Below are 24,023 nucleotides of genomic sequence, written 5' to 3' on the forward strand. Positions count from 1 at the left end.
CTGGATCAACAAAGGGTGGTGGTGCAGAAGAATGAAGAACCGACCGAGTGCGACGACCCAAACCGACCAAACGTCCCTTCTTCTTTGGAACCGACTGAATAGAAAATAGCCAAATTTACAAATTTAAACCAAGAAATAAATGAACTGAACTTTAAAAAAAAAGAACTTACGGATTCAACGATTTCGTTGATTCGAAACCGGGACAAGATGGTCGAAGCCGTCGAAGCGTCATCCTCGGTTTGAAGCTGAGACACTTCGTCTACCACCTGAGTTTGGACCAGGTCGACCACGTCCCTCACAAGACCGTCATCAATCTGGCCGGTCTTCTTGTTGGTATACGCCCTCCTCATTAGGGCGAGATCATCAACCGGCTCGCCATCATTTTCTTCCGCCTTGAAAAAAAACATAAATTAAAGAAACATTAGAAATTAGAAGAAATGCACAATAAATTAAAATTCTGAAACTCAAATAATTGAAGAAAAAGCGGTTGAACTTAACATGCGATCTCCCAGAGTGGCAATAGATTGAGCACCCAAGTTATGCTTGTAGATGCCCTTCCCTTTACGGTCGCTCCTGCGGTTGGTGGAGTTGGTGGAAGAAGTTTCTTTCGTCTCTTCCTTATCCCAATGCGCACACAACTCCTTCCAGACCGTGTCGTTCATCGACTTTGAGACCTTTTAATAAAAAAAAAAGAAAATAGTTTAATAAATTAAAAAATAGTTTAATAAATTAAAAATTTTTTTAATAAATTAAATCGAACCTTATTGATTTCCCACTTCTTCTTCCACTCGTGGATCTGCTTCCCATAGTTGTCCATAACTTTATGGACGAAGTGGTGATAGATAAAGAGCGTCTCATCGGAATTCCAGTTGAACTCTTGCTGAAAAAAACACAATTAGTAGAAAATTTATATTAAAAATTAAAAATATAAGTAAAAAATTAGAATACTTACCGCAAACTGACGAAACCACAGAACCTGCTTGTCGGTAGGGAAGTGAGTGAAAGTCAGATGTCCCCAGTCGAGGGCCGAGTACATCATACGGTTGATCCATGCGCTGATCCCGTTCCCGGATCGGTTGAACCTAATAAAAAGAACAAACGGTTAATAATGAATCCAAATTTAAAGAAAAAAAAATGTTTAATTACCATGTTTGACCCCGTCCATGTGGATACGGAGTGAGATACGGAAGATGGTCACGACCGGGCTGTTGAACCAACTCCGCAACACTCATCACTCCCGGAGGACCCGGAGGAACAGGAGCGGATGCAGCAGCGGGAGCGAGAGGAGCAGGAGCGGGTGCAGCAGAGGGAGATGTATGGTTAGAGCTGTGGGGCGAAGGGGAATCCTGAAAATGGCTGGAATCCCGAGACTGGCTCCCCGTACCACCACGACCACGACGCTGTCGAAGCCGGGTCTGATCATCATGAGACCTGTAAATTAAAAAAATATATTTAATAAATACAGAAATATATAAATTATTTTTTTTTAAAAAAAATCCCAAATAATTTAATCACAAAAAAAGATTTATATATATTAAAATATTTAATAAATATATAAAAATAGTTCTAATAAACAAAAAATAGTTTTAATAAATAAAAAATAGTTTAATAATTACAAAAAATAGTGTTAATAATATATATATATATTAAAAATATTTTTAAATCCCAAATAATAGCTTTTAATCACAAAAAAAGTTTTATAGATATTAAAAATGTTGTGTAAAATCCAAAAAATCAAATTTATATACAAAATCTTTTTTGTAAAATCCAAAAAATCGAATTTATATAGAAAAATCATTTTGTAAAATACAAAAATCGATTTTATATACAAAAATCGATTTTATAAATACAAACAAAATAAAAAAATTATTAAAAAATTCTAAATCAATTCAACAAAACAAATTATTCAACCAAATCACAATTCTAAACCTATTATACAACCAAATCACAATCCTAACCAATCACCCTAACAAAAATCTATCAAAACTACACAAAAACCTAACAAATAGAACCTAAGAGAGTGGGATAGAGTCCTTACATGATTTGTGTAAGAGAAGGGGGAGATCGCCTGAGATATCGTCGGATTTCAGGGGGAAATCGCCGGAGAGAAGAGATGAGTTGCGCAGAGGAAAAAGAGAGAAATGGGGAAGAAGAAGGGGCTCGTGGTTATAAAACCTAGGGTCCGACGGACATTATCCGTCGGAATTCTAATTTCAATTTTCGCGAAATATTTGCCCGGTAAAATGAAAATATTCCTAGAAAATTCCGACGGATAGTAAAATATCCGTCGGAATTTCCTCGGAATATTCCGAGGAAATACCGAGGAACTAGTATTTGGGGTTTCAAAACATCAATTTTTTTTGCCGTATTACATTTCTTATACAATTGTAATGCATACCATTGAGGATTCTTTGTATAGATGAGCATAAACCATGAAATAACAAATTTCAAAACTAATTGAAAGTATTCCCTTTACCGTTCATTAAAAGGTATAAGTGTTTCTCTTATGTTGTGGGATTTCGTTCATACAATCGGAAAAGTGTTAATTATACGGTAAGGAACTAATTTTTGACTTCATAATGAACGTAAGACACTTAATGAGGGTTATATAGGTGTTATTCAAACCGCAAAACGTTGTTTTCGGTTTAAAAATCCTATTTCCTCGGAATTTCCTCGGATTATTCCGAGGGAATTCCGAGGAAACCATCTTCTTCCTCAGAATTCCATCGCAATATTCCGAGGAAATTCCGAGGTACTAGTGTTTGGGGTTTCAATACGTCAATTTCTTTTTATAAATGGATCGATCGATGTATATATATCCAAAAACGCATCGATCGATCACTAAGATGGACCAAAGCGTAACAATGTGATCGATCGATTAGACTATCCCATCGATCGATCGAGAATCTCAAGCGTTCCTCGGAATGTCCTCGGAAAATCGTGTAAGTTTTTTTATAAACGGATCGATCGATGTATATATATCCAAAAACGCATCGATCGATCACTAAGATGGACCAAAGCGTAACAATGTGATCGATCGATTAGACTATCCCATCGATCGATCGAGAATCTCAAGCGTTCCTCGGAATGTCCTCGGAAAATCTCGTACGTTTTTTTATAAACGGATCGATCGATGTATATATATCCAAAAACGCATAGATCGATCACTAAGATTATCCAGTCTTGACTTCAAATTATCTTTTGTTTTACCTTGAACATTAAGGATCGTGTTCATGAGATTGTCAAAAAAGTTCTTCTCAATATGCATGACATCTAAATTATGCCTTAGCAGATGATCCTCCCAGTATGGCAGATCCCAGAAAATATTTTTTTTTGTGCCAGTTATGTAGTTCTCCAATAGCATCTACCGGAAAACGCTCATGTCCACCGACGTCTGGCATCCTTTCTGCACCAAAATCTCATAGTTGTATCTTCAAATCTTTCCCACAAATTTCCGGAGGTGGACTGTCAAACACCCTCTTGTTCTTCGTAAACAAATTCCTACTCCTACGATATGGATGATCAGGTGGTAGGAATCTCCTGTGATAGTCAAACCAACACGTTTTCCTTCCGTGTTTTAGTTGGAAAGCATCAGTGTTATCTTGACAATATGGACATGATAGCCTTCCATGCGTTGTCCATCCAGACAACATACCATATGCTGAAAATCACTTATTGTCCACATTAGTACTGCCCGCATTTGAAAGTTTTCTTTACACGAAACATCGTATGTTTCAGCACCTTGAGCCCATAGTTGTTGCAACTCATATATTAGTGACTGAAGAAACACATCAAGTGATCTCTTAGGATGCTCTGGTCCGGGAACGAGAATCGAGAGAAACAAAAACTCTCGTCGCAAGCACAAGTTTGGAGGTAGGTTGTATGGTGTAAGAATGACGGGCCATAGAGAATACTGTCTTCCACTCTTGCCAAACGGACTGAAACCATCAGTACATAATCCAAGGTAGACATTTCTTCTCTCATATGCAAAGCCGGGATACTTTGATTGAAAATGCTTCCACGCTTTTGCATCTGAAGGATGTCTGATCTCACCATCTGTTGAGTGCTCCGCATGCCATCTCATTGGTTGCGCTGTGCGTTCAGACAGATACAACCTCTGCAACCTTTCCGTCAAAGGTAAATACCACATCTTTTATATGGCACTGGAACTCTTCCACTCGTATCTTTATAACGAGGTTTTCCACAAAATTTGCATGTAACCCGATGTTCATCCGCCCTCCAATAAATCATGCAGTTGTCGCTGCATACATCTATTACCTGATACGATAAACCAAGACCAGCTACGAGTTTCTGAACCTCGTAGTATGAACCAGGAGCTACATTATCCCCGGGTAGAATACATTTTACAAAATCAGCAATTGCATCCACACAGTCTTCAGCCAAATTATAATCTGTTTTAATGCCCATCAATCTTGTAGCAGATGATAAAGCTGAATGACCATCTTTGCATCCTTCGTACAATGGTTGCTTTCCAGCATCCAACATATCATAAAATCTCCTAGCTTCTGCATTGGGTAAATCTTCCCCTCTAAAATGATCATTTACCATCTGCTCAGTACCTAAACCATAATCTACATCCGTTCTAATTGGTTCTTCTAATCTAACCGCTGGCTGAGGTTCGCTAGTACTACCATGTTCATAATCAGTTTCCCCATGATGATACCAAATTTTGTAATTTCGTGTAAACCCACTCAAATATAGATGAGTCCAAATATCCCACTCTTTAATAACCTTTCTATTTTTACAATTAGAGCAAGGACATCTCAACATACCTGTTTTTGCTTCCGGTTGTCGGTGAACTAACCCCATGAATTCGGTTATACCTCGTTGGTATTCTTCCGTAAGCAATCTCGTGTTCGGATCCAAATGAGGTCGATCGATCCAAGAACGAAAATAATTTGAAGAAGACATATTTTTTATGAATCAAATTCGTGTGTAAATAGAGTAAGAGGGAGGATGAAGATATGGAGTGAATGAAGAGGAAGAGGAGTGCTTGTATTTATAGTTTAAATCCTGCCGACAGACCGAAGAAATTCCGATGGAAAAGGCTATTTCGTCGGAAGTTCCTCGGAATTTTGTAAAATCCCCCAACGGCTCTCCAACGGCTATAATATTTCCTCGGAATTCATCGGTTTTTTCCGAGTAACACATTTTTCCTCGGAATTTCCTCGGAATATTCCGACGGATTGATATTTCTTCGGAATTCCGTCGGTATATTCCGAGGAAATTCCGAAGAAACCCAATTTTGTGTTTCCTCGGAATTTCCTCGGGATATTGGAAATTCTCCGGGATATTCCGAGGATTTCATTTTCCGTCGGAATGTCCGTCAGAATGCCGCTGTTTTCTTGTAGTGATACTATTAGATTAATGTGAACGAAATGTAGTAAACACCACGTATATATGGAATATGCTATAAAGGTTTTGTAATCAAAATTTCAAAGATAATCAATACTTCTTACATATGGATGAGACACAAACTGACAACACTTCAATAAAGTTTTTTTTTTTTTAAACACTTCAATAAAGTTTCTACACTTGAACATACTTCCAAAGCTTATACAAAGTTTTTGTTATAACACGATTGAATTATATCTCTTGTAGCAGCAGCCTCACATCTTTTGACTCAAACTCTTTTTCATTGGCGACTCTGAAGAACTCACAGTGAACTTCTTTAAGTAACTTCGAAACATCAGCCAATCCACCGGTGCTTTCACTTTCGTCTGTCTTCTCCTCAGAGTATGGCTTTGAGTGTCGGCTGTTCATCCTGAAATACTTGTATCTGCTAATTTCAATCAAGTTACGCTTGTGATCAGGCCATACATCACGTGTATCATCCACAATCACCACTCCACGCTCATGAGCCAAAACCAAATCAAGCGTTTTCATGTAAGGACTCTCATCTCTTGTTATCACTCTTTCCCCGAAATAGATTTGTTTCGGATCAATTACGTCCAAGATGAATTTAGAGTAGTCGCGGTTACCCATTGTGTAAGCATACATTGTAAACATCTCATTGGCTTCTTTCAAGAACTCGCGAACAAAAGGCCTTAGCTTTGTCAAGAACACCATGGGATCACCTGGGGCTTTCCACTTGTACAGATCGTCTCTTGTATTCGAACCCGCTTCTTCGATTAGATACTTTTCTGCTTGGGTGAGACGTGGAATACGAGTGGTGTGGAGAAGCGTGTGGTCCAAGTCAAGGACCAAGTGGAGTTTTTTTCTCGTTGGAACAAGAGACTAGTGTGGTGAGATGTTTAGTCACCGCTACAGCCTCGTGGCTTAGCTGTAAACCATGGGAAAGATAATCGAATGCTCTGCTTTGAGATTTATCAACTGTTGATTTGCATGTGGTGCAGATTCCGTAACGGACAAACCAGTGACGACATATACGAGAAGACGGCAAGTAAGAAGACGTGTTGATCACGGGTTCGGTTCTTTGTCTTTTGGCTCTCGGTTCAAGAGAAAGATTCTCAACAACGGACATGGCTTCTTCTATGATCGCTTGTTATAACTTTCAAATATACAAAAACTAAAGTCGAGTATCAACAGAAAAAAAAACCTTTTTCGCTAAAAAAAAAACAGAAAAAAAAACCCTTTTTCGCTAAAAAAAATAAAACAGAAAAAAACCCTAGTCTGATCTCAAAACTGGAGAGGAGATTTGTAGAATCGAGTTTATTGCGAATGGTTTTACAAGAACAAGTGGAGTCTCTCAGTCTTTGATATCGTTGTTTTTTATAGTGAGAGCGAGAGACTTTTTAGAAAGTGTTTAAGAAAGGAAAGTCGTTATATTAATTGACCATTATGCCCTTAAATCTATTTGTTGTCTGTGTTTTCCTTTTTAGACCAATCCGTTGTCTGTGTGTTTCCTTTTTCTTGGGAGCTCTCTCCAACTGTGCCGTGTTTTCCACGCGCAAACATTCGTAATTGACTACTTTAACCCTCTGTAGTCGTATCCTCATGAACCAATTAATAGGCCAGACTTTTACTGTTTTACAGGGCCTTTCTGTTTTAAGTGAAGTTACTATTACTAATTTATTACTAGTCCCTCTGTTATTTTTAAATTATTTTTTAACAGAACATGTTTTATGTTTTTATTAGTTAATAATAAATTACAAACTTCACAAAAATTAAATATACTTATTAGAATAACTCACAATTCTACTATTTTTATCTTAGAAGGTTTTAAAATAAAATCCAAGTGTCTAACTAAGCAAGGGGAAGATGCATAATGTATTAGTATTAGACTATTAGTGTAAGGTGCTGGTGTTCTATCCTTGTCCACTGAGTCAATCTATTTGAACTTTCAGACAATGTTCCTGAGTCTTAGAGATGGTCACAAACAAGTAAATGCTTGAACCGCACACTTGAGTTTAGCAATCTTGTAATGCGAACCCAAGAGCATCATAACTAAACCACTTTAAAAAGATGGCTTTAGAGATATTATGCATAGGAAGCGCCAAGGAGTTTAATTGTTAACCCCTTCCATAACTCGGTCGAGAATGAGCAGCAGAAGAAAAATGATCTCTCGTCTCTTCCATTGCGTTGCAGAGAACACATGTAGAGTCGATATGAGGGCACCATCTGATGTGTTGTGTACTGCAATCCAAGTAATGACTGAGTATTTTGGTGCAGCAGATGCGAACCAAATACCCTTGTGCTAGTTCTGGACTGAAGTAGCTGATCTAGTGATTAACCAAGTAGTTTTTGTATCAAAAGACTTCTTGAACTGATCTCCCAGCCCTTTCCATAGGCGAACATCATCTAAAGTAATCTACTCAAATGAATGGATTACTCATCTGCAGATCATGGTCGACAAACGACAGGACAAAACTGTTCTCTTTTTGCTTCGCTATGTGTTCCAGTCAACAGTTTACGCTATTTGGCGGGAAAGGAATGGTCGAAAACATGGAGAGGCTCCTCAGACAGCTGCAAGACTGCAGAGCTACATTGATAAAACTGTTCGAAACAGGATCTCAACGGTTGTGACTTCGGGGAAGAGGGGATTTGAAGCGGCTATGGGAACATGGTTTGCTTCTAGATAACAAATCATAGTGAGATTATAGTGATGTTTTAATTTTAAGAAAAAACTATAGAACACATGATGCAGTCTTTTTTTTTTCCCAAATTGAGATATTATATATTCCATTTAAAGGTGGGGCAAGCCCAAATATTACAAAATCCAACCAACAAGGGCAATCCTACTCCACACAAACATAAGTCCATAAACCCAAAAAACCGGAAACCCTAGCTACCCAAACGAAAGCGCCGCTCACGCGCTCCACCGCTTCGATCCACGACGGAACCCCGCAACAATCGAACCCCGGTGCCATCTCCAACGATCGATCCACCGGTACAACCCAAGCTCAAAAGCTCCACAACATCATCACCGCTAACGCCCTCAAGACGGAGTTTCTAATATCGGAATGCATCAATAGCAGAAGGAGAGCTAATCCGTCACTATTAAACACCACCACCGACGAGAGGCTTAATGCAAACCATCACCCAGTTACCACCGGTGAGCGTCAATCATCCTCCGACGAGAGCTCCTCCGGCCAAATCAACCCGACATCGCTAGAAAACTAATATAGAAACCTAAAAACGGAAGTAGAAGACCACTACCTGGCGGCACAAGGCACATAACCACCTTCACACCCCAGAGGCAAGAGCCGGCGAAAGCGGAGCTGAGGAAGCCTCCGCCTCCCGGTAACAAGGACGGCGTCGATGGAGCTCTAGAAGCCTCCACCTCCCGGAAAACTAAGACTACTCGAAACTGCCGGCTTCACCACCCCCATCCTCCACCCACTCGCGTCGTTACTCCAAACACAGCGCCTCCACTGGTGATTGATCACCCCCGGAGAAGACGACAGCGGATAAAGCCCGGATCAGAGCTCCGACAAAGCGATAGGGAGAGGACGAGTAAGAGAAGCCATAGAAAATCACTCGGTAGAAGATCGGCGGGCTCCGGCGACGGCACGCGCGCTCACGCGTCGGCCGGACGTCGGAACCCTCAACCCGATCTGCTTTTCTCTCTCTCTTTCTTGACCTCACTCCTGATTTGACATGATGCAGTCTTTATAAAAAGGTTTTTGAGTTTAATAAATTTAACATTCATTAAAAAAAAAGAAGATATTATGCATATATCTTTTGTATTTGGTTTTGGGTTATAATTCTCTTTAACTGGGTGGATGTGGGAGAGTTTTAAGGCACGAAAGGTCTACCAAACCAAAGGGAAACCTAAAACCAAAGCATATCCAAGTTTTGCAGCTAAGTAAAATGAAGCATCATGATTCATGAACACAAGTTGATCTTGTCATAGCTATGAATGTCCCAAAGATTCGATTGATAATTATTGGGAGATCAAGAAGATCTACCGTATCAAAATTATGGAAATACAAAGATAAAAAAGATCTAGAAAATTGAGACGAATTTAGAGTAATCTAGAAAGGTGAAGAAGAATAGAGAGATAACATTTATTTAATTTATCGTTCCATATTAATTTAAGAAATTAGGTTGATTTATTCTCTATATAAAAATATATATATATATTATATATCTTGTAACAAGCCGCCATGCTCAAAATCGTTACTTTGAAACTTTTGTATTCATATACAAAAAGCTAAAGTTTTTTTTATCTCAACAAGTTTATGTTTTTCATTCACGAAAACTAAATTTTGTGATTAAATTCTCGCTTTCATGAGTTGTTTTTCTACTTCGCAATTGCGAATTACTACTTGGACATCATGCAACATTATTGGTTGGACAAAATTTTGTCTTAGAATAAATTAGTATTATTTTTTAGTTAGGGACAAATGCATAAGGATTTTTTTAATTTTGTTGATTATTGGTAGGACAAAAAAAGTCTTTAGCATATTTTCACACATTTATTTTAATGTGTGATTAGATATAAAAGATACATTTTAAATAAAACATAAAAGAGAAGTTTAACATTAAATTGAAAGCAAAATAGAATTACAACAAAAAAAAAAATTAAATGGAAACAAACATTTTATTAAATTCATAAAAACTTATAAATTACATGTTATCTAGACGATGTCCAAATTTTACCCATATATTTTCAATCAAATCATATTTTAAATTATGATGGGTTTGTATATTGCGAACGCTCGTCCGACGATCCATTGTATTGCCGACCGGCGAAGACATATTGACGGAAAATCTTTCCATATCACTTTCTTGAAATCCAGGAACCACATATTGTGTCCTTGATGCCCGTTCATCCTCCACCTATCTACAAGTGCATTAACTACTTTCCAAACTAGCCTTGCAAACAAACTAGACACTTTGGTCACAATCAAAACAGACTCGACACTATGGTCACAATCAAATTAGACTCGACACTACCAAGAAAGTGTGTCCTTGCAAACAAACTAGACGCCTTTAACTATTGTACAAACTACATTACTTGGTAGCTGAAGAGAAATAAGTTTACCTTCAAGTGTGGAGGAAATGGTTGTTTCTCTTTGATCTCCTTGCTAATACAATCCTCGTGATCGAACCTCACCTCACCTAATAAACTCGGAAACATAAGAACACACTTCTCAGTTTCAAGAGTTAAACAACAAATAATTACACAATACACAATCTACTAAATCGTTACACGTCTATAACAGAACGCATTTACCAGATACGAAGAACACATTACACGTCTACTGAATCGATAAACTCATCTCACCTCACGTACACAATCTACATCATAATCCCTAAATCTACACGATAACATCACAAAATACAAATGAATCATTTATCATCAAAGACTAAAGAGACGAAAATATAAATACGAAATCCCTAAATCTATAGAAAATCAAACAAATGATTCAAAGTATAAATACATGCAAATCCCTAAAATCACCCTTTCACCTTCGATTCGCAGCGATAAAGGTCGGGAGGAGACGATCGAGAGGAGATCCGTCTAGAGGAGACGCTCGGGAGGAGATGCGTCCAGAAGAGATGCTCCACAAGCAAACCGTCTAGAGGAGACGCTCGGGAGGAGATCTGTGGTTCTGTTATCGAATCGGGGGGAGATCCGTCGGCGGGAAGGAGATGCGCCGTTGATGAGAGCTCTATTGCATATTCGATCACCGCGAGAGAGAAAGAGAAAGAAGTGAAAAGTTGATTCTCGATTCTTTTCGGTTTTGCCCAAACCAAAACGCTTCCACCATTCCCTTGCCGGCACGTATCACCTAAGGACAAAAAAAAAATATGTTAGCCAACGACAAACCGCGTCCGTCCCAGCGATATTATACGATTTTTATTTAGATAAAATCAAATAAAGTCTAACGACTTCCTCTATCATACCCGATAATGTTGCCCTCACAATGGTAAGTTTTTGTCCCTTATTTGAAGAACCCTATATCCGATCGGGTGTTGCTGCCAGTTTGACTCTACGATCGAATATAAACATCGTTTACCCGACGGTCGGGCGTTGCTGTCGATTTGACTATGTGATCGAGTAAAACATCACTTTATTTGCTTCACTGCAGGGTATATTGCTGATATTTTGAAAATTTTATACAATCTGAGCTTGCAGGAGGGTATTGCTGATATCAAAATTATAGAAACATGAAAATAAGAAAAAATCTAAAAAGATCAAGACAAATCTAGAGTAATTTAGAAAGGTCAAGAAGAATAAAAAGTTAACATTTTCTAATATATTATTCTATATTAGTTTAAGAAATAATTAACATATGTATCTTGTAACATTATTTCTGTGAGAATCAAATAATATTTCTTCCAATTTATAAACTCTCATTAATTTGTCGATAATTGATTCAAAATATGTTTTAAGTTTTAAGACTTTTAGTCCTATTTTTCTGTATCATGCTGAAGTAAATACTAAATATATTCCTTTGTACGTTTCAAATTCTCTGAGCGGTATATTATTACCCAAGAGATACTAAGATTAATATGCAAAAGAAATATAAGAAAATACGTACCCATATTCACCTCATATGGAATATGCTTTTAAGTTTTCTACTCAAAACAGCTTTGCAAACATACTTATTACTTCTTATACATGAAACGAGAACACAGACTTACAAAACCTCGATGAAACTTCTACAGAACAGATCTTTTTGTTGACACAATTGAAGTCAATCTCATATAGAATATGCTTTAAAGTTTTGTAGTAAAAATAAATTGGATTCGCAATACTTCTTATACATGAAACGGGATAAACAGATTTACAACAATGCTTATATTTTTTTTTTACAAATTAAAAGATTACTTGTCAGACACGATTGAATGCTATCTCTTGTAACAGCAGCCTCACGTCCTTTGACTCCAACTCTTCTCTAACCCTAAAGAATCTACAGTGAACTTCCTTTAGTATTCTAAAAACATCAGCCAATCCACTCTTGCTTTCACTTTCGTCAGTCTTCTCCTCAGAGTGCGGCTTCGAGTGTTGGCTGCTCTTCATTCTGAAATACTTGTATCTGCTAATTAAAATTAAATTACTCTTGTGATCAGGCCATACATCACGTGTGTCATCCACAATAATCACTCCACGCTCATCCGCCAAAACCAAATCAAGCGTCTTAATACGAGGACTCTCGTCTCGTGTTATCACTCTTTTACCGAAATAGAATCGATCCGGATCAATCACCTCCAAGATGGCTTCGGCGTAGGAGCGAGTACCCATCGTGTAAACGTGCATGGTGAACATCTTGTTGGCTTCTCTCAAGAAATCTCTAAGGAGAGGCCTTAGCTTTACCAAGAAGTCACTGGATTTCAACTTCCACAGATCGTCCCTAGTAGTACCGGCTTCGCCGATTAGATACTTCTCTGCTTCGGTGAGACGGTAAACTTTTTCGGCGTGGAGAAGCGTGTGGTCCAAGTCGAGGACCAAGTGGAGTCGTTTCTTCTCGCCGAGGGAAGATGATAAAGTTTCGAGGCGTTTGGTTAACGCTACGGCGTCGTGGGTTAGCTGTAAACCGGGGGAAAGATATTCGAACGGTCTGCGGTAGAGGTCGAGTTCGTCGACGATCGAGTTGCAAGCGATGCATATTCCGTGGAGAGAGACCGAGTGAAGACATGTGTTGGAATACGGTGAGAAGGAGATGTTGATCACCGTTTCGAGTACAGACATGGTTTCTAAAACAATATCAGAGGATTACGAAAACGAAGTCTGAGAAAGTAAAGCGTCGAATCGAGTTAAGATGAGAAAAAAAAAACGTTATCAGTTCTTCTGGTCTCCCATCGTTTTTATAAAGAGATAAAGCTACGAAAAAGGAAAATTTAAATATGCATGATTGACCATTATGCCCCTGTCCAGGCGTAGTCTTTAATCCAAAACAATTTGTGATTTCTGTTTGTAGTGTCTCTATATATAATTATATAGTACTAGATATTTTGCCCGGGCTACGCCCGGGTTTATACAAATATCATTATATTTAATATGTATTAAGAAATTTCCTAAACCTTAGTTAATATCCAGAAAATTAAGCACTTGGTTTTAGCCAATTATGTGACTAATTTTTCTTGGGGAGCACGTCAATAAATATAAAAACACAAAAAATAAGTAACCGATGCCTTTCCCTTCGCATGATTAATGACGCAAGAATGATCTGGTGACTCTATTAACACGTACTCTATGTCCTTTCAATTATATATATATATATATAAAATTAAACATATATAAATACTTTCTAAAGGAACATATTGTTTTCCGTTATTTAATGAAACTTATTTTTAAAAGAACTAATTAATAAATTGAGTTCCTGCCAAAAAAATGTAAAGTAAATGTTTTTTTGTCTTGATCAGATTCCCAAAGTGTGTATTTAGTCCGGTGGTAGAGCATCCTTTGTATATGCTCATTATTCAGGGTTCGACCCCTTGCACCAACATTTTTTGTGTTCGGCAAATAAAATCATTTTTGGATTCTAGCAAGAGTTGAAGTAATTAGTCGTTTAGTGATTTAATAGTGTAATGATGATTACTTACGTAGTATTCGTAGTTTTAATATCAAATAATTAAATAGGAGAATTTGTACCTTTCTTATTTTTTAAATCATATATGTTATAATAGAGAAAGTCTACTCTAAAGTTTACTATAAATCATGTATAATTCAATTATCTCAGTTCCCTAATTTTTATTACATACAAATAAGAGATAATTTTATAAATATATATGGAAGAAATATATAAAAGTAAAATAATTTTTTCAAGTTTTTATTTGTCCCTTACTATTTTAAAATAAACAACATAATTATTACTAAAAATAAAAATACTGTATAAATTTTAGCAACTTAAAAAAGGGTAAACCTCAACATAAACAAATGAACCAACGAAGCAAAAATTATCCAAATAGAAAATACGATATATAAATAATGTCAACACAAAACTGAAGCAAACGAACCAAATCATAATATTTCAACAAAGAAAAAACAAAACCAGAAGCAAAAGAACAAACAGATAGTCGTTCTTCAAACACAACCGAAGTACACAAAACATATTAGCCACTTTTTGCACGCTTAGCATCATCTGACACAATCATATCAGCACCTCTTTTCACCCCCTCATCTGCAGTAGGAGAGACAACCACGTCGGCGGCTAAATCGTATCCAAGTGCTGGAACCTCGAGAGGGAGTACCTTGGTGACAGTCAAAGCTTGAGTCTTGCCTTCCAAGTTGTGCTTTGATATTTTGATAACGAACGTGCGTTTCTGTCCGATGGTGTCAATAAGGACTTGAGGCACCGGGACTACATGATCATCTCCTGATCCCTCATTAGCCTATATAAATTTAAAAATTGTTAGAACACAACCAAAAATTGAACGATGGACAGGTATGTGATTACCTCATAGTAACTCTCAACCAATACAGATGCTTTCTTCCCAGTTAACTCAAACCCAGCGTCACCGAGAAGTACAAAGCTCGCATGATCATTGTTGTCATAGACAGATAGCTTGCTGAGATACCTGTTTCAAATGCGCATTAATAATGGACGTTGATGGTATATATGACACAAAAAAATATAATTACAATTCTTACTCTGCAGCACCAATAATCTCAGTCTTTCCACACTTCCTACACATAAGCGTGGTAGGTCCTTTAGTAGCTTTAGTCTTGCATCCACCACAAGCAATGTAGTACCAAGCTGAGCCACGCACAACATCATCAATGGTGGCCGTACACTCGAACCAAGCAACCTATAATATTACAACAGTGAAGATACTCAATAACAAATCTAATTCCAATGCAAGTATGAAAGCATGAGATGTCGTACCTTCGCTCCTTCCTGCTTCATGTAAGTGAGTAGCTCACCGATTGTAGCTGTCTCAGCCTTGGTGACAATCTCAGCATTAACTCTATTAGCAACTTCCGAGTTTGATTCAAGCCTAGAAATGTTCAAAAAACAAAATAAGCAACACAGTCGGTAGATTAACGTAAACGGTGCAAATATATAGATGAATACATACCAAGCCAGATACTCCCTGGTTTGATGAACATCCGTATCAAAAAAAACCCGTGAAGATGATAGAGATGACAGAGACAAAGCACCTGTAGCATAACCAATTTCCATACCCAAAAAATAACAAATTAATCAAACAATCTAGCCATAAAACAGCCCTTCTCAACACCTAATACTACTGTGATTCCCACGCAACTTACTAACATCTATGTACCACAACAATCGTTAGATAATACGAACCTCCTAAACGCTTAGGATTCACAGTTGTCACCATGATAACACTCGGAGGTTTTCCAAGCGATCTAAACTTCTCGCAAAAGGCTGTTGCTACCTTGTCCCATATGTAGAGCTTCATCACAGGACCACTGCATCGAAGAGAACACATTTATTAAACAAAGAAGTATACTTCTAGAGCATAAAACTTAGATGGCTCACTCATGTGTCTGAACATGAACCAAAATTCGCCGATCAGAAGCTATCTCGACTTCATCAAGCACAAAACTCTCGTTAAGAGCCTGCTCATTCACCAATTTGATATGACCAATAAAATCTGCGATAAAAACATAACTTAATAAATAATCAAGAGATATCTGATCAACATAAACAGATAGACTGAGCACAGATCATAAAATATAAGAGATCTTACCATACAGATCCCCTTTGAGGTCACAGGCCGCTTCGAACTGTTCATAACCATGGAAACGAAAACGGTCTTCAGGAAACCAAGCCGAAGTGTCTGTGAGATCGGAGAGGACAGACTTCCATGAGAACGCAATGGTCACGTCTGGATCAGCAACCCGGTACACCTTCTTGGTCTTAGAACCAAAAAAATTGGTAAGTCTGTAGGTGGAACCGGGCTTCATGTGTCGTAGATAAGTGTCCATCCTTGATGGTGGGATGAATCCCTGAATCACAGTGCCCTGTTTAGAATGAACAAATCCGGATTGTTAGTAATCTGTGTCGCAACATAAACAAATTAAAAAAAAAAAGAGAAGATGTCGGAACAAACCTCTGCGTCGACCAGAAGCATCTCTAGACCCATAAGTATCTTCGAGAATGCGTGTTTTGCCTCCCAAAAATGGATCAGTCGAAATCTCAACTCGTGTTCTTGTGGTCCAAACGTCACATCTTTGAAGAACACGACGCGATCGCTGTTGTCAGAGGGGACATCGGAGCAGACAACGGCCTTGCCGTGACGTTTTGTCGAAGAGGAATCACCGGAGACACCGGATTGGCCAATAGGTTTCATCGATGCGGCGAAGGGGATCGTCGGTGCGGCGGAGATTTTCATCGCCGCGGCGGAGGGTTTCATCGATGCGGCGGAGGGTTTGACCGGTGCGGCGGAGGAGACAACGTCCTTCCCGTTAGGTTTCTTGGAGATAAGATCGCCGGATGCGGAGTTTTTGCTGTTGGAATTCATCGGGAGAGAAGATAGTTTTGCGGGGAATCAAACTGGTGGGATGATTGGGGTTATAAAAGAAATCAGAGTGAGGGATGCGAAAGGGATCCATTAATGGAGGTTAATGAGGATTTGATGAAGGAGTGAATGAACAGACGAAACCGTTAAACGGAAGAAGTGGGAAAGACGAAAGGGATGAGATATTTGTCTGCGCAAGGGAGAATGAAGTTAGGGTTCGTCGAGGTTCGTCGAGGCTCGATGCGGTCTGCGTAAGGGAAATAAGGCTAGGGTTCGTGGAGGCTCGATACGGTGTTCTCCGTTTGGCCAAGCTTATGGGCTTATGGGCCAGGTACATAACAAAAATAAAACATAACAACGAAGCCCATCGTAATGAAGCCCAACGTAGCAAAGACGTGGACGAAAGATGCAACGGGATTGGCTGATTATTTCATCCGACGTGGACGTCTGAGCGCTGAGCGTATTCCCCTTTTACTTATTAGATGATACCGTCTATGGCATTAAACCTGAAAACTGCATTAGAGGAACAAAGGAAAAACTACTACACAAATTCCTACTGTCACCATGTCACGACCAAAAAATAATGAAAACCTAAAAAAGGAAATTTGTTCTTTTTCAGTAGTATTGTTGATGAGACATGAGATTGGTATTACGTTGATGACTTAACAAAGAAGTTTTCTCAACATGTCTCAAAAGAATCCTATAAATCTTGTTCCTCACTCTACCACAAGCCTCTCTTTCGGACTCTGTCATCATCATCACCACTTCCTCTTCTTCTTGTTCCTCCTCTTCTCCTTTAACCATAGCGTCTAACCAATCACTCACTCGCTTTATCTGATACATCGTTTCCCCTACTTGCTGACTACTCATCTCTCTCCACTTTGTTACGTTACTGATCTCATCTAAATACTTCTCAACACGACTCAAGTACCACCTTCTTCCTTCTTCCTTTACCAAGTTTCTGAGTTCTCTTGCTGCTCTGCTTAACCTCTCCTTTCTCTCTCCCGACGCCATGTCTCTTTCCCTTGTGTTGTCTTCACGGTTATTGGTTTCTTGAGCGATTAGGGTAAAACTCTTTCTCGCGGGACTCTGCTTAGGCTTACTTGCGGGTAAAGAAACCGGTTTGAGATCCGTAGCTAAAGCTGATTTGATCCACTGAGTCGCCTTTTCGCGTCTTTCCTCTCCCGTTCTTGAGTTGCAATGCTCTGTTTCTTCAGTTGATAATGATTTTATGATTAGCCTGCTCTTGCTTAACTCATCTTGGAAACTCAAGAACTCTCCTATAGGTGGCTGATGATTATGATGGTGTTGATTTCTCTTGTCTGAAAGCTCCGAATATGACCTAAACATATCATTTTCAGTGAGAACATTGCTTGAGGAAGAAGTTACATTTACTTGTAGCACATACCTTAGACATTTGAGCAATCTTTCAGCAGCTGAAGCCTCTAACAAAGCTTGAGACGCAGCGCGAATAGCCTTATCTCTCTGCCTCAGAATCTCCTGCCAAAATATATAGTTTAAGTTTCATTCAAACTTGTTTCTTGATCAACAAGTTATCTGTATTACCTTTCCTAGGTTTGCAACTCTGGGAGGAAGTGAGTTCCAGAGAATCTCTGTCTCTGTCCAGCTTCTTTTCCTCGATATCGAATCCGAGGATTCTAGGGTATTGCTTCTAGGTGGAAGAAGAAGGTTCTTACTCTTGTTACTTCCACTTCCATAGCTTAAACTCTTAGCCCATTTTGGAGACGGTGAAACAACACTATCTCTTCTTCTTGTTCTACTACTTGACTTCTCTTCTATCACTCCACAGCTCCTCACAGAAGGAGAGGGAGAAGCCTGAAAAAAAAATACAATCAGCAAAATGTCAAATTCGGGTTTATTACATGATTCCAACTTAAAAAAAAATTAGTGTTAATTGGATTGGCCCTAACCCTTAAGATACAGTATCCCTAATACATTTCTATAAAACTTACAGCAGGATAACTTCGAGTTCTTGAAACATGTAATCTGATGTCATGAACATGACTCTTAACCATAGATGGATCTAATGAATCTCTTCTTTTTCTAGCATCACCCAAACCCATCCAACTTCTTCTCCTAGCTGCTGAAGACAAAGAAGAAGAGCAATTTGAAACCATTGACTCTGTATCATCCCTCTCCTCCATTACACTCGAGAGATTCTTCAACAACCCAAAATCTGTGACATTCATCTCGGAGACGCTTGAACTGCTCCATCTCGTCCTTCTCGGCCTCTTCACTTGTTCATCATAGCTTTCCTCTGTATCAGACAGGCTTGCACAGAACTTCTCTATACGTTCTTTAGGGATCAGGTCGATAGGTTCACCGGTGCAAGCCCTTCGACCTGGTGTTGGTCTGATGCCTTTGATCATAGGAACCGGATAAGCAAACTCAAGCTTCTCGACGAATATCAACTGACCTATCTGTAACTTGTCGTAGAGGACAAGGTCGTTCTCTTCTCTCGGCAAGGAGGCGTACATTGAATGCGATGAGTCTGAGATTCTCAAGAAGAAGCCTTTGTTTGGCCATAACCCTCCAGCTGCTAGGACGGGGATTATGCTTCTTATCTGAAGCAAAACTGGTCTTTGATCAACGTTTCTTCGCGCTTTTCCTACACCCATTTCCTCTAGAAGCTTGAATAGAACACCTGATCTCAGTTCTGCCATTGGTAGAAAAAATGGCTGTTGGGAGATTTGTGTGAGAAGAAACAGAGAGAGATAGAAAGGAGAAAGAAGGGTGTGTTTCTCAATCTGCTGCATGCAGACAAGAACAAGATTGGTGGAATGTAATGTGTTCTGAGGTTTGATTCTGATTGGAACGGAGAAAGAGTTTTGTTTTTGGGGGAAATCATTCACTGGTTTTGTGATAAAATGCCCTAATGTGGATCTTTTTTGTTCCTTGAATGCGAAGCAATCAACAGATTTTTTCTCTGTTTTTAGTCATTGCATTGTTTTTGACAGTTCTCTTTTACTATTATTGGGAATTATTTTCATTGAATACAATAAGTCAGTTAAACCAAAACAAACAATTTGTCTTTTTTTTCACTGAAAATTTATTAGAAGATTGAAACAAAAGATACAAACCAAAGCTGACAAGGATTAACATCCTTCCAGAAGTGAAGCCGGACATGATTCTTCCAGAAGTGAAGCCGGCGAGTTCGAAGTACGAACATCCCGAAGATAAGAAGTCCAAACAAGGGAGATATAAACAGAACGATCTTACAAAAGTAAGAACAACAAACAAAGGATCTAAAACATTATAGGCTAAAAGACCTAAGGATACAAAACCGAAGCTGAAAGCAACAAACAATTTGTCTATTCTGTTTGATTTGTATAATACATTAATATAATAAATAAATAAAATAAATTAATAACATTTACTTGTACTGTATCTGAAACTTGTTACATAGAATGATCTTATACATTTTTCTTTTGTTACAGGAGCTCAACGTCTAAGTGCAAGCTGAGTATTTGTTGCTATATTCTGAGCAGAAGAATCTTTATTCACAGAATCTTGACATAATGTGTGATCGAACATATCCATTATCACAGGTGGCGTGTACTCTGATCTTGTTCGACGGTGAGAAGATCCCTGATACGAAGAAGAACCTTCTTGTCCCATCATTAATGGTCTGTAGCTATGGCTCGATCCTTCAGACATCGACCGATACCTCATATGCTGAGACTTGTGGTGTTTCTTGATAGCATGAATCAGATATGGAATTAACCCCTCCATTTAAAATTCTCTGTTTCTGTATATGAAAATATCATACAGAAACCTAATATTTATATATCATGGTGCATAAGATGAGAAATCAAGTTTGTCTTTGTATTGAATTGACAACTAGTATTGGTTCAAATAATTGGATAAGTATTGACCACTGTTTGTGATATTATACCAATTTTTTTACTTAGGCTTTCGTCATAATTGATGATAGCATGACGGTATTTACTTTGACCACTAAGAACTTCGATAGACAAGGCTCACGTCCTTCGCAGGCGTCAAACTCAATGGTCTGTCATGCTTCTTCCAACTTCTACTCTCTCAAACCCTACCAGTTGCGTCTGTGGCACGACATCACCAATCAGAGACTTTAAACTCTGGTGGTATCAAGAACACAAGCACTACATGACTCCCGGACCTTAACCCGTGGTTCTTGACCCTAATGATGATCCGGATCTCTGAGTGCATCGCTCGAGCCTACGTCTAAACCACTTCTCCCATCTTTAGCCATAACGATGTATTAATTTGTTTTTATTTGATGAAGCCTATGAGGACGGAGGACCATCTCTTCTTTTTTTTCCGAATAAGAGTGAGAGTGAGCCAAGTGTTTTCACCAGAGTAATGAGGAACAATATGTCAAGTAACTAAGAAAAAGGTTTTCAAGAGTGACTTCGAAGATAATACAAACCATATATCTTTGGTCTCTTTAGGAAAATTTCAGAGATGTCTGGTCCTAAAGTTAGAGATGCAGATCTTCAATGTCTCTAAGTGGTTCTGCTGGTCTCTTGTTGTCAGGTTGGTTCACAACTAGCTGGCCGCAAGCACCGCTAATATCCTGACCCATTTCTTTGCGAACCGTGGTTCGTATATTGTAGGTTTCCCTAAGGATCTTCTGGAAGATCGAGACGCTTTGTTTGGTGCTGGTTTTGAACTGGCTTGTGGACCCAATTGGGTTGAACGGTATCAAATTTATCACCTGTTTTTTTTTTGAGAAAACGCCACAGAGATTCACATCAGATAATTGCAGAAAGTTTTAAGACTATCAAGAAACAGAAGATTTTTACCACTTGAAATGTCTTTAGCAATTCGCCTAGTTGATGAGCGTTCTCCTCTTGATCATTTACTCCATCAAGCATGATGTACTCAATGAAGATCTTCTGCTGACTGTTTAAAATCCAAGGAAGATATTGCAATATGTTATGATCTTTATCAACTTCTGAGATTATGGTTTGAACATGTAGTAACAAATAACCTGTTTTTCTGGAAAGCTTGAAGTGCATCCATGAGCTTTTGAAGAGGAAAGGCTCTAGCCGCTGGCATGATCTGGCAGCGGATTTCTTGAACTGGTGCATGAAGAGATACCGCTAAACTTATACCTGGTAGATCATTGTGAAGCTTGTTTATCGCATGAACAACTCCAACCTATGTGCAAACGATATGGGTTAGTGGAGAAAAAGAAAATAAGAAAGAGAATGTTTCTTCTCTGATTCATGAATGTTTCAAGGTAGTTTTCTCAGTACTTACAGTTGAAATGGTAATTCTCTTGGGTGAGAGCTGAAAAGGCTGCTTTAACATGGCACGCACAGATTCAACAACAGCATTGTAGTTATTTAAAGGCTCTCCCATTCCCTGATCACAATCAGTAAAATCAAGCCAACAACCGGTGAACGTTTACTTCATCGATACATAAACTATAGAAAGACACCTATAGCAATCACCGCAAGGCAAGAAGTGAAGACACGGATACATAATGTAGTAACAACAACAACAGCCAAAAAGAAACTTAGACGAGATGCGTTACCATGAATACGATGTTGCGTATATCAGCTAGGCGAGAGGCGTGGACAAGCTGCTCCACAATTTCTCCTGATGTTAAATTACTTTTGAATCCCATGCTACCAGTTGCGCAGAAGGTGCAGCCCATTTTGCAACCAACCTATTGATTAAACACTTGTATCAGATGCTCCACAGTAACTCAATGAAACACGAGTGATGAAAAAAATCAAAACCTGGGATGAAATGCATAGAGTAGATCTCACACCTCCAGGGCGTGGCTTCCCTCCACACATCCCCAACCGAGTATCATATCTCATTATCACAGCTTCCACAAAAGCTCCATTCTTTAAATCAAGAATCAAGTACGAGTTCATCAGATAACACTATAACAAAGGACTTACTACAAGCAATGTTCAGCAACCAAATCTCTTTTATGTATTAAAAGGACAGCTTCTCATCTACAAAGACTAATCTCCTATACAATTGAAAAGGCAATCACATACTCATATCAAAACCCAGAAACAGAGAGAGAGCGGAGTACCTGGAGCTTGATGAGGAGTTTAGAGGTGGTGCCATCGGAGGAGTGGAAGAGGGAGTGGAGAGACGAAGTGAAAGTCTCGAACTTTGAATGGAGGAGAGTGTATGCGGCGGTGGGCAATGAAGGGATCTCGTCCCAAACGCAATCGGGATTCTGAATTACATACTTCCAGATCGGAATCATGAAATTAGGGTTTATTCCCGCTGATTCGAACTCCGATTTGATCTCCGGAGCATCGAATACAGATTTCATCTTCATCGATCTTCCTTGAACACTCTCACCTCGCCGTAGCCGTCGCTATGTTTCGCCGGTTAAAAGTTCGTCTCGCCGAATTTAAAAGCCCTAAACTTTAAAACCCGTCGCCTAAAGTTAAAGAAGCTAAATCCGGTTCGGTTTTGGTGGAAAGATAAACCCGGTTTGATTAAAACCGGTTTGATTAAAACCGGTTTAGTTAACCTAATTGGCTTTTGGCTGTTGAGCCGAGTATGTTAAAATCTGTTGAAAGACCAACATAATGCTAGATGACAAACAGAATAATCTATTGCAAATGGGTATGCATTGGCGGAGGCAGAAAATATTTCTGTTGGGGGCAAAAAAAAAAGGTACGGAACAAAAAATAATTATGAGTGGGGACATCATATAGATTGAGCTTTAAGTTACACTATTTTTTTAATCTTGTTGGGTTCATTGCCCCCATGTTGTTGCATGTGGCTCCGCCACTGTGGGTATGAACATTAACATAGAGCTGTTCAATGATGAAGCAGCTGGTCCGGGAAGATCCATGTGGACTGTGGTTGGAGGTGTTGGAGGAAGCATATTCCTCTATGTTGGTGCAATCGAGTGGTGTAAGCACAAGCTCAAGCAAGCTATTGGGAGAATAGTGTCTTCACAAATTTTTGTACTCTTTCGAGATTTTTTTTTTTAATTTTTAATCAATGAGCATCTTAGGCCATGAATATTGCGGTTTCCTAAACTAGTTCCCGCAGGAAATTAATGTGTGGACCCCACTTTTTTTTAAAAAAAACGGTTTCTAAAGTCGCGAAATAAAGATCGATCTTGAGACAGTTTTTGCACTGTTTGCGGGCTCCATCGACATGTGGCG

At 38.8% G+C, this 24,023-nt stretch overlaps 5 protein-coding genes, 1 long non-coding RNA gene and 1 pseudogene across 8 annotated transcripts; all 7 read right to left on the reverse strand.

Annotated features, from left to right (window-relative positions):
- Positions 1–5,607: 5,607 nt before the first annotated feature.
- Positions 5,608–6,892, reverse strand: LOC106384373 (annotated as a pseudogene).
- Positions 6,893–9,365: 2,473 nt separating this feature from the next.
- On the reverse strand, positions 9,366–11,202 carry LOC111204446. 2 transcript variants are annotated; one of them, XR_007321451.1, is made up of 3 exons: positions 10,900–11,202; positions 10,472–10,548; positions 9,366–10,266 (listed from the first exon to the last, which is right to left on the reverse strand). It is a non-coding gene; the product is annotated as an uncharacterized LOC111204446 (long non-coding RNA). The 2 variants fall into 2 exon arrangements; XR_007321450.1 differs by having other exon boundaries at positions 9,366–10,270.
- Positions 11,203–12,182: 980 nt separating this feature from the next.
- LOC125584536 (RNA polymerase II C-terminal domain phosphatase-like 5) lies at positions 12,183–13,364 on the reverse strand. The gene has a single exon (XM_048753193.1). The coding sequence runs from the start codon at positions 13,124–13,126 to the stop codon at positions 12,269–12,271; it is 858 nt and encodes a 285-aa protein (XP_048609150.1). The 5' UTR covers positions 13,127–13,364; the 3' UTR covers positions 12,183–12,268.
- Positions 13,365–14,789: 1,425 nt separating this feature from the next.
- On the reverse strand, positions 14,790–17,114 carry LOC106384372. Of its 2 annotated transcripts, XM_048753192.1 has the most exons (7): positions 16,459–17,111; positions 16,096–16,369; positions 15,885–15,999; positions 15,690–15,814; positions 15,457–15,538; positions 15,264–15,375; positions 14,790–15,186 (listed from the first exon to the last, which is right to left on the reverse strand). In XM_048753192.1, exons 1-7 carry the CDS (start codon positions 16,867–16,869, stop codon positions 15,025–15,027), a joined length of 1,281 nt encoding a protein of 426 aa, XP_048609149.1. In that variant the 5' UTR covers positions 16,870–17,111; the 3' UTR covers positions 14,790–15,024. The 2 variants fall into 2 exon arrangements, with proteins under 2 accessions (XP_048609149.1, XP_048609148.1); XM_048753191.1 differs by having other exon boundaries at positions 15,264–15,538; positions 16,459–17,114.
- Positions 17,115–17,374: 260 nt separating this feature from the next.
- On the reverse strand, positions 17,375–19,928 carry LOC106384371. The gene is made up of 3 exons (XM_048753194.1): positions 18,840–19,928; positions 18,433–18,702; positions 17,375–18,366 (listed from the first exon to the last, which is right to left on the reverse strand). The coding sequence occupies exons 1-3, from the start codon at positions 19,641–19,643 to the stop codon at positions 17,482–17,484; spliced, it is 1,959 nt and encodes a 652-aa protein (XP_048609151.1). The 5' UTR covers positions 19,644–19,928; the 3' UTR covers positions 17,375–17,481.
- Positions 19,929–20,241: 313 nt separating this feature from the next.
- On the reverse strand, positions 20,242–20,619 carry LOC106386481. Its single transcript, XM_013826321.3, has one exon. The coding sequence runs from the start codon at positions 20,617–20,619 to the stop codon at positions 20,329–20,331; it is 291 nt and encodes a 96-aa protein (XP_013681775.1). The 3' UTR covers positions 20,242–20,328.
- A 540-nt stretch (positions 20,620–21,159) lies between these two features.
- LOC106389263 (dual-specificity RNA methyltransferase RlmN) lies at positions 21,160–23,273 on the reverse strand. Its single transcript, XM_013829472.3, has 7 exons — positions 22,925–23,273; positions 22,617–22,727; positions 22,409–22,543; positions 22,132–22,236; positions 21,860–22,029; positions 21,672–21,771; positions 21,160–21,583 (listed from the first exon to the last, which is right to left on the reverse strand). Exons 1-7 carry the CDS (start codon positions 23,177–23,179, stop codon positions 21,347–21,349), a joined length of 1,113 nt encoding a protein of 370 aa, XP_013684926.1. The 5' UTR covers positions 23,180–23,273; the 3' UTR covers positions 21,160–21,346.
- Between the last annotated feature and the right edge of the window lie 750 nt (positions 23,274–24,023).

The sequence above is a fragment of the Brassica napus genome, chromosome C3 (genome assembly GCF_020379485.1).
Source record: "Brassica napus cultivar Da-Ae chromosome C3, Da-Ae, whole genome shotgun sequence".
Taxonomy (NCBI): domain Eukaryota; kingdom Viridiplantae; phylum Streptophyta; class Magnoliopsida; order Brassicales; family Brassicaceae; genus Brassica; species Brassica napus.

Bases quoted from the DNA above. Each gene is read 5' to 3' on its own strand.
- LOC125584536 (XM_048753193.1), bottom strand. From the start codon at position 13,126: ATGTCTGTACTCGAAACGGTGATCAACATCTCCTTCTCACCGTATTCC.
- LOC106384372 (XM_048753191.1), bottom strand. From the start codon at position 16,869: ATGAATTCCAACAGCAAAAACTCCGCATCCGGCGATCTTATCTCCAAG. The intron at 16,000-16,095 runs GTAAGATCTCTT...TTTTTATCGCAG, and splicing joins CCTCAAAGGGGATCTGTATG to ATTTTATTGGTCATATCAAA. The intron at 15,187-15,263 runs GTACGACATCTC...GTAATATTATAG, and splicing joins TGAAGCAGGAAGGAGCGAAG to GTTGCTTGGTTCGAGTGTAC.
- LOC106384371 (XM_048753194.1), bottom strand. From the start codon at position 19,643: ATGCAGCAGATTGAGAAACACACCCTTCTTTCTCCTTTCTATCTCTCT. The intron at 18,703-18,839 runs GTAAGTTTTATA...TTTTTTTTTCAG, and splicing joins GAACTCGAAGTTATCCTGCT to GCTTCTCCCTCTCCTTCTGT. The intron at 18,367-18,432 runs GTAATACAGATA...ATATTTTGGCAG, and splicing joins GAGTTGCAAACCTAGGAAAG to GAGATTCTGAGGCAGAGAGA.
- LOC106386481 (XM_013826321.3), bottom strand. From the start codon at position 20,619: ATGGAGGGGTTAATTCCATATCTGATTCATGCTATCAAGAAACACCAC.
- LOC106389263 (XM_013829472.3), bottom strand. From the start codon at position 23,179: ATGAAGATGAAATCTGTATTCGATGCTCCGGAGATCAAATCGGAGTTC. The intron at 22,728-22,924 runs GTACTCCGCTCT...CTTGATTTAAAG, and splicing joins AACTCCTCATCAAGCTCCAG to AATGGAGCTTTTGTGGAAGC. The intron at 21,584-21,671 runs GTAAAAATCTTC...AAAAAAAAACAG, and splicing joins TGCTAAAGACATTTCAAGTG to GTGATAAATTTGATACCGTT.